Here is an 18,787-nt window from a genome sequence, read left to right on the forward strand (position 1 = left end):
ATGGAAAAATCCAAGGATATAAAATAGCCAGAACAATTTTCAAAAAGAACAAAATTGCAAGAATCAGATTTCAAGACTTACTATAAAGTAGATTAACCCAGACAATTTGAAATTGATATATGGATAGACAAATAGATCAATAGGAAAGAGGGAAGTATTCAGATACAGACATGAACACATATGACCAATTGATTTTCAATAAAGAGTCCAAGGCAGCTCAACAAGGGAAAATATGCAAGTAATCTTTTCAACAAATAGTGTTAGAACAATTGGATATCTGTTGAAAAGGAGAAGAATTATAAACCCTTAACTCACACCATATACAACAATTGACTGAAAATACAATTCTAAATGGGAGAGCTAAGACAATAAATCTACTTGAAGAAAACATAGAAAATCCTCCTAATGTTAGGCCAAGATTTCTTAGGATATGAAAAGCAAGAGCTTTAAAGGGAAAATATTAATAATTAACTATTTTGGAAAAGCAGGAAAAAAAGCCAAGCTACAGGCTGGGAGAAAATATATTTTTTAAATGTATATCTGATAAAAGACTTGTAGCCAAAATACATAAGGGACTCCTAAAACTCAAGAAAAAAAGCAACCTAATTAACAAATTACCCAAAATCACCAAAATAACCCAATTAAAAAATGGGCAAAAGACCTGAATGGATATTTCTCAAAATAGGATAAGCATATGAAAAATGCCTAATATCACTAATCAGAGAAATGCAAATCAAACTACAGTGAAATACTACTTCAGTTAGAATGGCTATTAACAACAAGATAACTGTTAGTGAGGATGTGGAGAGAAGAGAACCTTTACATACTTTCAGTGGGAATGTAAATCAGTACAGCCATTATGGAAAATAGTATAGAAGTTCCTTGAAAAATTAAAAATATGACTACCGTATGATCCAGCAATCTCACTACTAGGTATATATCCAAAGGGAATAAAATCAGTATGTCAAAGGGATATCTTCACTCCTGTATTTATTGCAGCACTATTTGCAATAGCCAAGATATGCAGTCAACCTAAGTGTCCATCAAAGGATAAATGGATAAGCAAATGTTATGTATATGCACAGTAGAATACTATTCAGCCAGAAAAACATAATGAAATCCTGAGGCTGGGCATAGTGGCTCATGCCTGTAATCCCAGTACTTTGGGAGGCTGAGATGGGAGGATCACTTAATCCTAAGAGTTTGAGACCCGCTTGGGCAACATAGTGAGACCCCATCTCTACAAAAAGCATACACCAAAATTAGCTGGGCATGGTAGTGCTCACCTGTAGCCCTAGCTACTCAGGAGGCTGAAATGGGAGAATTGCTTGAGTCTGGGAGGTCGAGGCTGCAGTGAGCCGTGATGGTGCCAGTGTACTCCAGCCTGAGTGACAGAGCAAGAACCTGTCTCAAAAAAATAAAAAAAGAAATCCTGATCCTGTCATTTACAACAACATGGATAAATCTGAGGACATTATATTAAGTGAACTAAGCCAGGCACAGAAAGATGTAACCACATGATCTCACTCAAACGGAATCTAAAAATGTTAATCTCATAGAAGTCGAGAGTAGAATAGGGGTTACCAGAGGCTGAGAAGGGGACACAGGGTGAGGGGAAATGGGGAAAAGATGGGTCGATGGGTACAATATTACAGTTAGAAGGAATAAGTTCTGTTCTATCGCACAGTAGGGTGACTGTAGTTAACAGTAACGTATTGCATATTTCAAAATAACTAGAAGGGTGGATTTGGATGCTCTTACTACAAAGAAGTGATCAATGTTTAAGGAGATAATGGATATACTAAATATCCTAATTTGATCATTATACAATATAGACATGTATCAAAACATCACATTTTACCTATAAATATATACAATTATTTTGTATCAATCATAAAACAAAACCTAAAAAGTGAAATTTCTGTATTACAACAGGGGGAAAACACAGTCTGTATTACAATTTTTTTTTTTTTTTTTTTTTTTGAGACGGAGTCTTGCTCTGTCACTGAGCCTGGAGTGCAGTGGCGCGATCTTGGCTCACTGCAAGCTCCGCCTCCCGGGTTCACGCCATTCTCCTGCCTCAGCCTCTCCGAGTAGCTGGGACTACAGGCACCCGCCACCACACCCGGCTAATTTTTTTTTGTATTTTTAGTAGAGACGGGCTTTCACCATGTTAGCCAGGATGGTCTGGATCTCCTGACCTCGTGATCCGCCCGCCTCGGCCTCTCAAAGTGCTGGGATTACAGGCGTGAGCCACCGCGCCCAGCCATATTACAGTATTTTTTAACTTAAAAGGTACAAAATATTTGAACAGATACTTCAAAAAATATCAAATAGTTATATAGAATTATATAACATGTAAGTTTGTTCTTATTTTTATTATATATAAATATGAATGAAATAAGTACCTGAAAAAATGTTCAACATTATTAATCATCAGAGAAATGTTAATTTAAACCACAATGAGATCTGCATACATATCAGAATGACATCAATTAAAATAACAGCTGACAATACCAGATGCTGACAAGGATATGAAGTCCTCATATACTGCAAGTGACAATGTAAAATGGTACAACCGCTTTGTAAAGCTATTTGACCGTTTGTTAGTAAACATATACTTACCCAGCAATCATATTCCTAGGTATTCAAGAAAAAATGGAAATGTACATCCTCACAAAAATTTGTACCTGAATGTTCATAATAGTTTTACACACGATAGAAAAAAATGGAAATAATTGGTGAGTTGATAAATAATGAAGTCTATTCAAAAATACAATGGGGAATGCTGACACATGCAAAAACCACAGATAAATCTCAAAGGCATTATCACATAAGATTATATACTATATGTTTCCATTTACATAAAATTCTGGAAAGGTAAAACTAGCGGAAAGAAGAGGTACATGATTGTTGAGGCCAGGAGCTGGGGAGGGGATTAACTTCAAAGAAGCAAAAGATAATTGGAACAGGGATGGAAATATTCTATATCTTGATTGTGGTAGTAGTTACACAACGGTGTCCATTTGTCAAGCCATCGGCTTTTGCACTTAAAAACTGGTATACTTTGCGGAAAAGTATACCACATAAAACAAAACCCCCATACAAAAAAGAATAAATTAGGCCTTAGAATGAAAAGAATCTCAAGTCAATGTTGAGGAGCAATTTAGATGTGAATTTTTTAAATTCCACAGAGAAAGAAAGATAGTAAAATAAGCTATGTGTGTTCAAATTTACAATTTCTGCTGACTTGAATCATCAGAGTATTTTAAAATCTTGCTGTAAATCAGATTCCCATGTTCCAATCTTGCGGAAGCCGGGAAAATTGGAGATGATAGTGCTATTTTGTAAGGGATATGGAAGTGGGCAAGTCTAAGGACTTCTTAATACACATAGACCAGGGAGACTGAACTTAGTACTGGGTAAAAAAAGTAAAGGTCATCATGGAACAGATTTGCAAACAATGAAGTAAACAGAGTAGCAGAGATTTGGCATTGTAAAAAGAAAAAAAGCGATTGTGCCAGACCACTTCAGCGCCTCTAGTTGCTGAATTGCAGGACTGGTAATTGAACCAAAAGCAATAAACATAATGCATCTTGGCTGTGGTCAGATATTTTGATTTAGTCAAATATGAAACCCTCACCACTAAAATTGGAAAATACGGTTTGCAGTACAGATACAGCACTAGCTGAAAAGTGATATCTGAATTGTCCTGGCATGATGTGGAGGGCAGAGGAAAAAGAGAAGTGTACCACACTGAGAATATCACTTTTGTTGTTGTTGTTGTTGCTTGCTTGTTGCTTTTAATTTTTTTAGGTTTCAGATTCAGTGGGTACATGTTCGGTATTGTTACATGAATGTATTGTATAATGGTGAGGTTTGGGCTTCTAGTGTACCTGTCACCCAAATAGTGAACATTGTACCCAATAGATATTTTTTAACCCTCATCCCCTCCTACCTTCCTCATTTTTGGAGTCATCAGTGTCCATTATTTCCATCTTTATGTCCACGTATGTCCTTTTCGGGTTTTTTTTTTTTTTTTTTTCATATTTTTAGTAGAGACTGGATTTCTCCATGTTGTCCAGGCGTGTCTTGAGCTCCTACCTGCCTTGGCCTCCCATACTGCTGGGATTATAGGCATGAGCCACTGTGCCTGACCACATGTGTATTCACTACTTATCTCCCACATATAAGTGAGGACACATGATACTTGATTTTCTTTTTCTGAGTTGTTTCACTTAGGATAATGGCCTTCAGATCAATTCATGTTGCTGCAAAGGACATGATTTCAGGGAATAGCATTTTGAATTTTGGGTGATGATCCTATGGTGTGTTTGAAGCATTAAAAAGTTGTATGGGTACAACATGGGGTGAGAAATGTGTGTGGGTGGGAGTGGAGGGGTAGGAGGAATTAGAGATAGATGAGGCCATAATACAGAGGGACTCATAAAGTCCTCAATAAACCATGTTAATGAGCAAGACTGTATCCTTGAATTCCCAGAGCCAGCTGGTATAATCGTCCAGGTTGTCTTCCACCTGGCCCAAAGTTTTTTCAACTCTATCACTTGCTGCCTCTTTCTACAATTAAATGAGTAAGCAATATACTGAGAAATTAATAAAACTATGTTAAATAGACCACTTTCGAGCTCCATTTTAATTCTTGGAGAAGAGTATAAACATTGTCATTGATTCAGAAAAGAACCACAATGTTGGAAACTAGAAAAAGGTAAACATTTGCATGGCTGAGTTAAGAGAAGAGAGAGATAAGAAACTTATTACAGGACTAGGATAGACTCATGTACCAGTTACCAAGCAGGTTCTCGGGCGAGTCCTTTCTGTACATTTATTTTCTTATTTATAAAATAGGGATAATAATTCAAGTCAATTATCTGTTATCTGCAATTCTGAAGTTCCAAGAGCTCTGAAAATCAGAAGTTGGTTCAGTTTTATTTTGATTTCTTAAGTTTGTGGCACACTCATTTGATGGTGAAACCCAGGCTTCGTAGTCATTTATCAGTTAGTATGAATATTTATGAATTCTGCAGAAATAATGTTTGATCTTATGGTGCTACCCTAAATTCTGCTGGATACATTTATATGTTATACAAACTATTCTTTTTCTAAAATCTGAACAATTCTGGATTCTGAAAATTCTGGCCCCAGGGGTTTCAGATAAGAGATAGTATGCTTGTAATACCTTCCTCTTAGGGTTGTATCAGGATAAAATTTCTTAAGACAGAACTCAGTAAACGATGAAGCTATTATTATTTATCATTAATTAAGCTTAAAAATTAGATTCCCACCCCCATCCCCGAGAATGAACAAGAATTAGCACTTGATGATCCTTAATCTTATTCTTAATGCTTTTATACTTTACTCTGTCAAGCTTGATTTATAGTATATCAGTTATTAAAATGGAATGTTTTTCGTAAGAAGCTTCTACTCTGAACACTTAACCTTCATTTCTGCAATCTTTACATACTTGGAAGGATACCTTATTTGCCTTTAGGTATTAGTTGACAGACTTATTTTTCAGTCATCTTTCCTAAGGGTCATCTTACGAAATTCATGGTTAGATTATGCATTATATACCTCCTAACGAAAGCACGAATGGATATGCTTATTTTCTTCAAGTTCTCAATAAAAGGAAGTTCTTAATATGTCATAAAACAATTTCTGTGTAAGTCATTAGTTAAAAGCACAAGAGCAAAAATACCCATCTAGATTTCATTCAGTGTTTCCCAAGTAGAGTTTTATTTTTGTGGTTGAATTTTGGCATGTTTCCTATTTCTTCAAGCTATATAAAACCCTTTTGCTGTGTCTAATCCATGGCCTGCGGGCATGGAGGACTGATTTTGCAATACTTTTCTAGCATTGGGAAACTTTTAACTAAAAATTTCGTATGCTGGAATACTTGGAAGAAAAGGAAAGGTCATTTAAACAAATACTATATTTTAAAATGAAGAAATAAAGCAACTTTTAAAAGTATGATTTTTGTTAAGATACTTGCCATTAGTGAGAGTTAGGGTGGGACATACCAGTAACGAATCCGATTGCCACCATGGCTCTGCCCACCCCCATCTTTCCTCTGGGAGGATGTTGGGGCCAACTTATGATTGCAACCTGTGTGTGTGTTTATCCTTTGTTTGGATACATGTTACTAGGTGCCCCGCTCTTGGCCAGCAATTCCAGTGCCTGGGTGGTTTGCCTGAGCAAAGTGCCTGAGTGGGTAGGAATGTAGTGATAGGGCTTTGACCCAGAGCACAGGGATGATGAGGTTTACTACAGTGTAAGGATTAGAATGAAGGTTCTCTTCTGCTTCAGAAGTGGGAAGAGGAAGCAACACAGGATAGGATCTCTATCTGGTTCTAGGTCTCAGGCTTTCTCCAGCCCGTTTTGCCAACTTACAACCAACTAACCACCACTAAACTTCCTCTCCCTGGAGAAGGAAAAATTTCACTCACTTGTGAGTGAGACGATCTGCATCCAAATCCTTTCTGTGCCGTGATTAGCTGTGCTACATTAGGCCAGGTGTTTTTAGGAGTTTAGGACAGAACGGCCCCATACAGCTCTTGCATTCTCCTAGTCTATGTATGACATTAGAAGGAAAGTGCAGGCGTTCAGGGGAGTTCTTGTTTTACAGTGTCAAGCAATCTGACGTCAGGCGAAATCTCTTCACTCTCTAACAGATATTCCATCTTAAAAAAATCCCATGAACCCTAATTCCTATGAGTCTCTCTAAACTATATTAAAGACTGGGTTAATTATAATCTAGGCAGAAATCTGTCTTTATGGTTGTTGTTTAATATCACTCAGTACATGCCAATACTCTTCTTTCACTTAGTTGATGGTAATCCATGAAGCTACTCATGGTATCACTCATTTAAACCCCTCTGAGCCTCAGCTTCTTCATCCTAAAGGAAAACAACAGGAAATAATGGCATAAATGTGTTTTGATAAACATAAAACCTTTTGTAAACATAGGGTTTTATTTATGATAGCACAAAATATTAATATAACTTCCTCTAATAACATTGACATATGTCACATCTCTAGTAGCCAGCAGTAAACATGCAGCATGCAGCTCTAAAAAGTGGACAGATTTTTATTGTTCTGATTTGGAATGTAACAATATCTCCTGTTGGTTCTCTCCTTCCTTTCTCCACTGGCCCCAACTCTAAGCAGTATTCCACTGAACTGAAGAAACTCTACTGCCAAATTGCAAAGACATGCCCCATCCAGATCAAGGTGATGACCCCGCCTCCTCAGGGAGCTGTTATCCGCGCCATGCCTGTCTACAAAAAAGCTGAGCACGTCACTGAGGTGGTGAAGCGGTGCCCCAACCATGAGCTGAGCCGTGAATTCAATGAGGGTAAGCAGAATTTGAATCTCTAACTGTTCAGCCTCCTTGAAAGTCAAGATTCTGTGGGTATTTTTGTTTGAGACCTACCTACCTGGTTCAGACTTCTGCACTCTGATGGCAGATCAATCTGACAGTATCTAAGAATAATGATAAATACATGGCTTTCATAGTGGTTGAACTATTTAATATTAGTAATTACTAGATCACCTGAATTCCTGGTTATCTTTACTCCTTACTGCTTCCTTCTTTTTATTTTTCTTGCCTTTAAAATAAAATAAGAGGCCGGGTGTGCTGGCTCACGCCTGTAGTCCCAGCACTTTGGGAGGCCGAAGTGGGTAGAGATCATGAGGTCAGGAGATCGAGACCATCCTGGCTAACACGGTGACACCCTGTCTCTACTAAAAATACAAAAAATTAGCTGGGCGTGGTGGCGGGCGTCTGTAGTCCCAGCTACTCGGGGAGGCTGAGGCAGGAGAATGGCGTGAATCCCGGAGGTGGAGCTTGCAGTGAGCCAAGACTGCACCACTGCACTCCAGCCTGGGCGACAGAGCGAGACTCCGTCTCAATAAATAAATAAATAAAAATAAGAGGGTGCAAGGAGACTACATGGTAGCTATTCTACTTGGCCCAGGCTACAGTATCTTCAGGTTTAGTGTTTTCCCAGAAAGATTCTCAAGTCTAGACCAGTTGAAATCTGGAAGGGTAAGAGAAAGCAGCACCAAATGAAAGAAATAATGAAAAAAACAGAAGATGAAAGGGGAAAAAAAGATGAGAAGGCAAGTAATGGTTAAGGGGAATAAATAGAAGGCCTAGAGCATACTGTGGGCAGTCAAATAAAGGACTGGGAGTCGAGGGATGAGGTATCTTGAAGGCCACCTTTAGGATCTATATCCAGGAATAAGTCACGCCTCCTATTCTGCATCTCAGATCCTACAACCATTTAGCAGAAAAGATCAGTATTTCCAAGAGTTGCCTTAGATCTGATATTACCGTTCCATGAAGAGAGACTAAATAGAGAGTGCTGAAAAGTGGAAAATAAGAGCCGGATAAAGCATAAGCAATCCTCAAAGAGTATTGAGGGTGCCAAAGGTGTTGGGGGTTAGGATACTTTATAGAAAAAATATTAAAATATAAGGATTGATAAATATAGAGAATATAATTGTAGAGAAAATTAATAGAAGAAGAAAGAGAATGGATTGGAATTTAAAAGAAGAAAATAAAGTCAAAATACTCTTTAAAAAACTATTTTTTACACATTAATTTCAAGTCCTTGCCCACATGGCCACATTATCCGGATGTTTGTGTCTTGTTTTTCACTTAACAATCTGCCATAAAGAATATTGCAATATAGATAGACTTCATTATCAGCCTACCTAACTTGGTATTTCACCAAGATAACATACTATGTGTGTTTTCTCATTTTTTAAACATAAAAATTGTTTTTAGTTTTAACCGTAATAGATGATGCAGCAGAGAACATTTTCATACACTTCGCTTTTTACTTTTATTGAATGGTTTTTGTAGACTGGGACTATAGGACCTAAGAGCTGTTAAAAACAGCTTTACGGATCCCAATTCTTGGAGCATCTTCTTTTTTCTGGAGCTCTGCTAAATATCACAATTTTATGAAACTTTACTCAGTCTGTTTTTTAAAATTGCATCCCTTTTCTTACACCCAACTTGGGACTCCTTCAACACACAAACACCAGAACGTTTCTTATCTTTATAATCAACACAATGTTTAAAAGTTGAGGAGGAGGAAAGAAGAAAATGTGGAAGGCATATCCTTGCTATCTTCTGCTTCTCAGTATATTTGCTGGTCAGACTTTTGGGCAGCATTTTCTCAGTTAAACTGATTTTTTTTTTTAAATTAATTTGCTTATTTCCCTTTCATTTTCCAGGAAGCTGGCAAAATTTCCTCCACGATGAGGTCAGAGATGTAGTTATAGAGTTCCATAAAGCTTGAGTCATTAATCTTAAACTCCAAATTGTAGGACTGTTCCCTTAAATATAGAGGTGCATTCCAGCCCTTTCTGTTGCTATAAAGGTTTTGACACCTTCATGTATTTGGTATCTGGCTACGGGATCTGTTCGTTTCTTCAAGGATGCACATTTTCTTTATTATACGGACTATTTCTTTTGCCACCAACGTCCTGTTCATGCAATTTCATTTTATTTTCTTTATTTTTAAGGTAAAGAACTAACTCATTTGTCGTTTTCTGCTCTGCAGGACAGATTGCCCCTCCTAGTCATTTGATTCGAGTAGAGGGGAACAGCCATGCCCAGTATGTAGAAGACCCCATCACAGGAAGACAGAGTGTGCTGGTACCTTATGAGCCACCCCAGGTAAAAAGCAAACCAAACCAAAACAACACTCTATGGACTGAGTAGACTTGAGAGAACATCTGTTTCAGCAACAGAGGTGTTTCTAGCATCTATCACTGTCTTAGTTCTTGTCATCAAATATGTAATATTTTTGTATTTTTTTTCTACCTATTCTCCACATGCTTTCCCTTCAGAATACCTAAATATGCACTGAATCAACTTGGTAACATGGCTCTGTGTCCATATTCCCATCTTAAGGGCAGATAACAATTGAACTGGCAATTGGGTGTATAATGGGATTGTTTTATCCAACTGGCAATTGGACGAGTAGTTGATATGCAATAGTAGTGGATGCAAGTGTTACCATAAGTAAGTGGGAAAGCCTAAGAGGGCTCTCTTAGCTGAAGTTTGGATGAACAGATGATAGATTTGTAAATCTGTTTCGTGAAGCAGAGTAGTGTGGTTGAAAGTACACTGGTGTAACAGAACCCAAGTTCTTTGGTTTCCTGGCTTGCTGTGTGGACCTTCGGCAACTCTCTCTCTCTAGGCTTCAGTTGCCTTACCCATACGTATGTACTTTGGACTAGATTATTTTTAATTCTGAGAACATTTTGAGCCCTAAGATGTTATTAATGGAAGTGTATATTCAGATCTATATTATACCATTTTATCCACATAAGGAAAATATTCTTGGAGCATTGCTACTGTTTTTGGCAATTATTCCCAGTTTTCCCTTTTCAGTGATATTCATGAAGGTGGTATAGCCTATTTGAATTACATGATGTGGATCAGCTTACAAATGAACAGGATCAAAGATCACAAAATCTGTTAAAGCCTGTCTCACCTAATGTAGTGTTCAGTGTTGCAAACATTAGCTTTAAGCTTCCCCGGAGGCAAGATGAAGAAAAATCTACAACAGGGTTCAGAGTTTGCCCTTTTAGGAGGAAGCGTATCACTTCATCAGAAGTGGAATTCCTTAAATAGAGGGAAGAACTGAGAGGGAACAACGTCAGTTTAAACCATTGTTAATACAGATTATTTTCCCCTTGTTTTCAGGTTGGCACTGAATTCACGACAGTCTTGTACAATTTCATGTGTAACAGCAGTTGTGTTGGAGGGATGAACCGCCGTCCAATTTTAATCATTGTTACTCTGGAAACCAGAGAGTAAGTGGCATATGTAAAATTGTCATTCTACGCAAAAAATCATGAGCAGAGGGCAAAGTGAAATTGTGGCTGCTTTATCATTAATTTTGCACGTACAGTGGAGAGCTTGTCCTTTGTGCTTTAAATCCTTGCTACAAACAGTTACATAAAAGATCTAAGAAAGTGGAGACAAAGGAAGGTGGGTAAAGTTAAAAGGAAAAAAAGAGCTAGAAAAGTGTGCAAGTCACTTCATACCTGAATTCTTAACATTTGACTGGAATTGTTCTGATTAGACCGTGGTCCTCAAGGCATTTGACAGTTTTTTTTAAGTCTGCGCTGCCTTAGGGGATTTTATCCTTGAGACATCCACTGGCTTAACTCAAGTTTCCTTCAAAATATGTAGCTAAATACAGCTGTTCAGCTAATAGCTCGGAGGTCCTTTGGAGAACAAATGGAATGTTATTTACTAATATTACTTGTGGCATGTTAGCACTTTTGTGTTCTGCCAAGTGCTTTGGGGTCCATTCTCAAAGCCGCCATGGCTAAGCAGGTAGCACATTGGTGATGGCCCATCTGGGAAGTGGAAGTGGGAGATCTCCAGGGGACTTTCAAACTGCTTTGAATTTAACTCTTTCTTCCCCTTTATTCTAATTCCTAGTGGGCAAGTCCTGGGCCGACGCTGCTTTGAGGCCCGGATCTGTGCTTGCCCAGGAAGAGACAGGAAGGCCGATGAAGATAGCATCAGAAAGCAGCAAGTTTCGGACAGTACAAAGAACGGTGATGGTACGAAGCGCCGTAAGTAGATGTAGTGGCCAAATGGGGTAGGGTCGAGTCTTCTCCAGATGTTGGAGAATGGGGTGATATTGGAGAAGCTGCATGATAAGACCTGTGACCTTCAGCAGCAAGTGGGACGTCAGCCCTCAGAGCCAGTGAGAATAGGTATAGCATTGAAGTGGACTCCAGGCATGTACTACGGCTTTACAAAAACAAGTAGTCATTGTGACAATTTCTCAGTCCAGGGATTCTCAAAATGTGACTTCCACACCAGTAGCATAAACATCATCTATTCACAGACACACACCAGCAAGATACGGGCTTTCCTGCAACATTACTTAAGCCAAAGGCTATTTCCCAGCATACTGAATTTCTTTTATTTATTCTTCCCCACCATCCTTCCACCTCCTTATTGCTAAGATCGCAATCAATGTAAAAACAATTGTCCCCAGTTAAATGGACGTTTAGGACTAGAGCCTCTAATCTTACATGTGTTGCTGGTACTACTGTGTGTTTGATATGTGTATTAAATCTGATTAATATTAATATTTAATTATTAAGTATATTTAATATGCATTATTGCTTTAGAAATGTTCCCAGGATGAAACTTGCATTTTTCCTCCACCAGCGTTTCGTCAGAACACACATGGTATCCAGATGACATCCATCAAGAAACGAAGATCCCCAGATGATGAACTGTTATACTTACCAGTAGGTCTCCCTTGGGTGTTCATGGTTGCTTCATTTTAACCTTCTTTGAATGGGCTTTTACAGTATGATCATCATCTCGTTATCTGTGACAATGGGAAAGGAGGTGTCTTAGTCAGTTGAAGCTGCTACAACGAACTACCGTAGACTAGATGGCTTACAAACAACAGAAGTTTATTTTCTAGAGTCTGGAAGTCTGAGATCAAGGTGCCCCTCTGGTCGGGTTCTGGTGAGAGTTCTCTTCTGAGTTGCAAACTGCCATTTTCTCCTGTATTCTCATATAGTGGAGAGGGCTAGAGAGCTCTCTAGGGTGTTTTTTTTCATAAGGGCACAAATCCCATTTATGAAGGCTCCACTCTCATGACCTAAATTACTTCCCAAAGGACTCACCTTCTAATGTCATCCCAGTGGGGTTAAAATTTCCATCTATGAACTTTGGAAGGACACAATCCTTCAGTCCATAATGGGGAGGGGGGAAGGGGGTTGAGAGCTGGTGATACAAAGGAGAGAAAATATGTGTTTTTTAAAATTAGAATATTATTCTTTCTCTCCATAGTTTTGGACTGTATTACTAGCACGAGCTTCTCTACTTACCTACCCACCCAACCAAAGCTAAACTCCTAACATAATTTTTCTTACCCTAATGTTTAAAATGAATTTGTCCTTCATTATTTGAGAATGATAAGATTATCCCAGGCAGCATGGCCATAGAAATTTAAGCCTAAAATATTGTCAGAAAAAGTTCACAAAATTGATAATGCAGCAATGATAGCCTTGACTTTGATGTCTTTTAGGCAGCACCGTAAAGCAAGCCAAGCAAGCAGAACCCTGAATTACAGTCGGCCCTCCCTATCTGTCTGTTCCATATCTGCAGATTCAACCAATCACAGACCAAAAATAGTTGGAAAAAAACAATAAAAAAATACACCAATCAAAATAATACAAATATAACAACAATATAGTGTAACAACTAATTGCATAGCATTTACATTATATTAGATATTAGATATTATAAGATATTAGATATTATATTAGATATTATAAGTAATGTAGAGGTAATTTTAAAGTATACAGAGGATATGCATAGGTTACATGCAAATACTACACCATTTTATATAAGAGACTTGAGCAACGTAGGATTTTATTATCCATGGGGGCCAGGCGGGGGTGGGTAGTCCTGGAATCAGTGCTCTGCTGCTATCAAAAGACAACTGTATATATAAATGGCCAGAAGTCTTAGCCCAATTATTATGTAAGAACCTCATTAATTCCCACAAGGGCCACCACTTCTCTTGGGATCACTAATGAGATCACTTTATTAGATTATGGTTGCAGTTAGTTGAATTCTTATTGCATTAGGTCTTTGCCATGTAGGGTGGCAATGACGTTTTGGTGGCTGGCATAGCCCTTGATGCCATCTAAAGTGATGACATGAGACACAGCCAGGCGGGGCCAGGAGATTTGACCATGAACTACTACCCTGGGATTGAACTAATGAAAGTCAACAGGTTTAGGTGTGCTGCACCTTCTTCCTCATCTTGTTTGGGTCCTGACTCTCAGGGGAATAAATTGCCAGTAGACTAATCAGATGGTGAGTTAGCTGAGATTCCCAATGTCTTGTTTCTCAAGCTATGTTGTTAAAGTAAAACATTACCCTGATACACTAAATATTCCAAAAGTCTTAATATGTTTTCAGCTGATAAAACAGGAACTGCTTGAAAAATTATTTTAAAATTTCAGTTGGTTCTAAGAAGGAGGTATCCTTCTTAGTATCATGTCTCAAGTTGAGAGAAGACTTAGCCTAAATAATTTATGGGTGAGGAAAAACTCCATTAATTTAATATATATTTTGTTAGTGTTTGGTGAGTGGCAAATATGCTAGACCTTGAGCATTTAGAGTTCGGTAGGATACAATTCTTACTTTCAACTACCTTGCCTTCTGTTGAGGACACAAACAGTTATAATGTAATAAAATAAATGTTTCCTAGATCAAGGCCTAGTGCCGTGTGAGTACACAAGAAGTTCCAAAGATGCAAAAACTGTAAGAGTAAGAGCAAGAAAAGCTTCTCAGAGAAGGGGCGCCACAGCTGGGATGAGTAAGAATTAATTCAACAAAAGGTGGAGAACATCTTTCATTTCTGAATTCTGACTAATTCTGCCTTTCCTACTGGGTGCGGCAACTAGGGTGAGGCAGGTAAAGTGCCTAGGGTGCAAAATTTAAATAGTCATTCACTCCCAGGGCAATGCACATGTGTGAAGTGCCTCTCTTGCCTCATTCTAGTCCTGGCCCTGCTCATCCGTTTTTTTGGTTTTTGTTTGTTTTGAAACAGGATCTCACTTTGTTGCCCAGGTTGGAGTGTAGTGGCAGGATCATGGTTCACTGCAGCCTCAGACTCCCAGGCTCAAGCAATCCTCCCACCTCACCTCCCCAGGTAGTTGGGACCACAGGTGCCGGCCACCATGCCCGCTAATTTGTGCACATTTTGTAGAGAAGGAGTTTTTTCCCGGGGTGGTCTTGAACTACTGAGCTCAAGCAATCTGTCCCCTCCCAAATTGCCAGGATTATAGGTGTGAGCCACCATGTCTGGCCCCTGCTCATAATTGTAAAAGCCTTTAAGAGCTTTTATTTAAAGATTTTAAGGGACTCTCTTAAAGAGAGACACATATTTTATCCCACATGAAAACTTTTATCCTATTAGACATAGTTACAATCTATTCTTATTTTTTGTAGTTTAGTTTTATGAAGGTATTGCAAAAATGGTATTGGTGGATATGAATCATCTCATCGCTCGTAAGAGAAATATAGGATTAGGTTTCTATGCACCTCTGGTCACATACATTTCATCAACAGAATAATATATAACTTCGTTTGTTGTGTGTTTCTGTTAAGAGACATTTATTTAATATATACTGTTGACTCACTAACATCAGACTCGTGGCCAATTAGCCTCATAACTCATGCCTGAATAAAGTTTCTCTAACACACATATTTTCTTCATAAAGCATGGAACAACCTTCTCACACTTAGGGACACTAGATAGCACTTCCGCACTGCCCTTGAGGGTCTTTTAAATAACAAAATCACCAATGAAAAGCACAAAAATGTAAAAACATGTGGCGCTAAATAGACCATGAAAAGAACGTGGGTTTACGGCATAAGAACTACAAGATGACAGAGCATCTCCTTGTTCGAACTCAGCTGGGAACGCGCACAGTTGACTCAAATTTTTCATCACTCTGCGCAGGTCTGAATGACCACAAAAGGGCCAAGAGTATTGATTTTCATGTTACAAATGAACATTGGCAAATAAACAAATTGCAATTACGGAGTCCTCGGATAATGAGGATTGACCACACTTCTAACAGTTCTACAGCTTCTCATGTTTCCTTCTTTCCTTCTGCTCACTTCCATAGGTGAGGGGCCGTGAGACTTACGAAATGCTGTTGAAGATCAAAGAGTCCCTGGAACTCATGCAGTACCTTCCTCAGCACACAATCGAAACGTACAGGCAACAGCAACAGCAGCAGCACCAGCACTTACTTCAGAAACAGTGAGTGTATCAACGTGTCATTTTAGGAGGCATGAGTGAGGGTGACATTATTTGGATCAGCAATAGGGTGATTGATGAGCAATGTGGAACATAATGGGAGATAGCAGATTGTCATAGATTCAGATGACCTGGTGTGGCAACCCTCTTTCAGTTGCAACTTTTTTTATGTGTCTTATTATAACCTTCCCTTGGGAATTCCACTCATGTTCTGAAATTAAATACAAACCATTTCTGGTGAATTACAAAGAAACTCACACTAACAGTTAGTTCTCTTCTCTATATGCCTGATCCATACACACTAACAGTAAGTACACACTCTATTTGGTAGTAATGTGTATATTTGAAAACATGAAATCTTTTCTCATCCCAGTGGATTGTCTTGTAAATCTCCTGGGATGCACACTATCCACTTTTGGGAATAACGTTGTAGACCAGGGATAGCAAATAGACTTTACTATAATATAAAGTGACTTGTTTGAATGCTGTAGTGAGAAGAATTCTGAGACCTAGTGCATGATAATTGGGGAAATATCTGGGTGCAGAAGGATAAGGTAGCATCATGTTGCCATATTTTAGCATCTCTGCTCTAGATTGTCTTCCAGCAGTACATTTTTTACATAAATCAAGCCAGATTTTTCAAGTATACTACCATATACATATAACCTATTTATATGTTAAGCTTTGCCTTGAATCTTGGATCTTTCATAAAGTTATTTTATGACTGACTAGAATAGAATAGCTCTTATGAAAGGAAGACAGGTTGACCAATCAGGACCCTGTTTATATTTACCTTTCTGTGGTTAAAAATAATCACTTGTTAGTTTAATTAAAATATTACATGTGTCCTGGAAGTATCGTCAGAGACTCTGTAGATAAGTGTGAAATATATACATTATGAGCCCACTTGAGTAATGTAGACTTTCAACTTCATACTTTAGGCAAAAAAGAAGTCAAAAACTATCTTCCAGAGGCAAAGATTATATTTTACAATAGAAATACAAATGAACAATAAAAATGGTTATTTTCTATGTTATTAGCTGTTGTAGGGAGTTAGCTATGGAAAATGTAATAAAGAGGGCTTCTTCTTCTTCTTATTATTATTATTATTATTATTGAGTCTCACTTTGTCACCCAGGTTGGAGTGCAGTGGCATGATCTTGGCTCACTGCAACCTCTGCCTAGCTGGGACTACAGGTGCGTGCCACCATGCCCGGCTAATTTTTGTATTTTTAGTAGAGATGGGGTTTCACCGTATTGATCAGGCTTCTCTGGAACTCCTGACCTCGTGATCCACCCACCTTGGCCTACCAAAGTGCTGGGATTACAGGCATGAGCCACCGTGCCTGGCCTACAATTTTTAATAAGGGGAGGGACAATCAAAAGGAGAATAATATTTCATGGCATGTGAAAATTATATGAAATTCAAATTTTAGGGTCCATAAAGTTCCATTTATGGAACAGCCACTCTCTTTCCTTTATGCATTATCTTCAGCTGTTTTTGTGCTACAACCGCAGAGCTGAGTAGTTGCAAAAGACAATATAGACCAGAAAATCTAAATATTTACTACCTGGACTTTACAAAAAGCAGCTTGCCAATTCCTGTACTACATATGAGACCTTTTCCTATTAACTGGAAAAAAAAAAGACAGGAAAGAGTACTGAAGAGCAACTAGTTCAGCATGATATATTACTTAGTGATGCTTTGGAGGTCATTTTGGTATAGTCAAACTTCCAGAGTGAACAGGAGGAAATTTGAGGGTGTTTCTTAATACCATGACACACCTATCTTAGGAAAGGTAGATATCCCTCCTGGGTCCATAAATGATGTTACAGGTCTCTGTTTCTTTGATCCTGGTTGTATGGTTTTATAAGAACTAAATCATCTTTCACTTAAATATGTTAGTATATATTTCCATCTGATATCCCAAAACATCCATATGATTAGCAATGGACATTGTGTCTGCAACTCTGAGTTCTAATTCTCCTTCAGAATACACGGTGTGATTAAACTTTCTGCTCAGGCTTACAAATAAAACCATACCATTAAAATTTGCAAAACTTTTATGCTAAAAGTAAATCGTGAGATCCCTTCTGGCCAAAAAGGATCTTGGATGCTCAAATAGCTTAGAGTCCTTTGAACAGAGAATGTGCTTCTTTTCTCCCTGCCGTCTACTCCACTCTGTAGACAACAGGTGCTCAGAAAGTGTTTCTTCACTATCAGAGATACACTCATACTGATTAAAAAATAATAATAAGGCTGGGCACAGTGGCCCACACCTGTAATCCCAGCACTCTGGGAAGCTGAGGCGGGTAGATCACCTGAGTTCAGGAGTTCGCGACCAGCCTGGCTAACATGGTGAAACCCCATCTCTACTAAAAAATACAAAAAATTTGCCAGGCATGGTGGCGGGTGCCTCTAATCTCAGCTACTTGGGAGGCTGAGGCAGGAGAATCGCTTGAACCTGGGAGACAGAGGTTGCAGTGAGCCAAGATTGTGCCGCTGCATTCCAGCCTGGGCAACAGAGAGAGACTTCATCTCAAAAAGAAAAAGAAAAAAAAAAATACATACATCCATATGTATGTATTATATGTATGTCTGTATTATATATATATATATAGACTATTCTTAGCTTGCTGTAGTTTGATAGTCTGTCTTATAGATAAATGAGTGGATCTCCTTTCATTGCTTCTTGAGGCTCCAATTTTGTTTGATAGGTGTACTTGGAAGTTAATATGTATATTCCAAGCTAGAAAGGTATTAAAAGATTTTAGGAAATCCTGAAGTGGTTTTTCAGGTGGCATTTCAGTATCTAATAAAAACAACACCAGCCTTGAACAGATATCTTTTTTGTCTGAGAAAGTGAGGCATGCCCATCCAGATATAAAATGCAGTTAATGACACAACCTCATTGTCAGATGAG

At 38.3% G+C, this 18,787-nt stretch overlaps 1 protein-coding gene across 7 annotated transcripts in view; it reads left to right on the plus strand.

Annotated features, from left to right (window-relative positions):
* Positions 1 to 18,787, plus strand: part of TP63 (tumor protein p63) — a 259,044-nt gene that overhangs the window by 219,093 nt on the left and 21,164 nt on the right. For 6 of the 7 annotated variants that reach the window (XM_032171896.2, XM_032171898.2, XM_032171901.2 and 3 more), the window contains 6 exons: positions 7,186 to 7,372; positions 9,594 to 9,709; positions 10,745 to 10,854; positions 11,492 to 11,628; positions 12,236 to 12,318; positions 15,730 to 15,866. In XM_032171896.2, the coding sequence (XP_032027787.1) occupies positions 7,186 to 7,372; positions 9,594 to 9,709; positions 10,745 to 10,854; positions 11,492 to 11,628; positions 12,236 to 12,318; positions 15,730 to 15,866 (770 nt within the window). The remainder of the gene's footprint in view (positions 1 to 7,185; positions 7,373 to 9,593; positions 9,710 to 10,744; positions 10,855 to 11,491; positions 11,629 to 12,235; positions 12,319 to 15,729; positions 15,867 to 18,787) is intronic. The other variant, XM_032171897.2, reaches the window with a different exon arrangement.

The sequence above is a fragment of the Hylobates moloch genome, unplaced genomic scaffold (assembly GCF_009828535.3).
Source record: "Hylobates moloch isolate HMO894 unplaced genomic scaffold, HMol_V3 SCAFFOLD_13, whole genome shotgun sequence".
NCBI lineage: Eukaryota > Metazoa > Chordata > Mammalia > Primates > Hylobatidae > Hylobates > Hylobates moloch.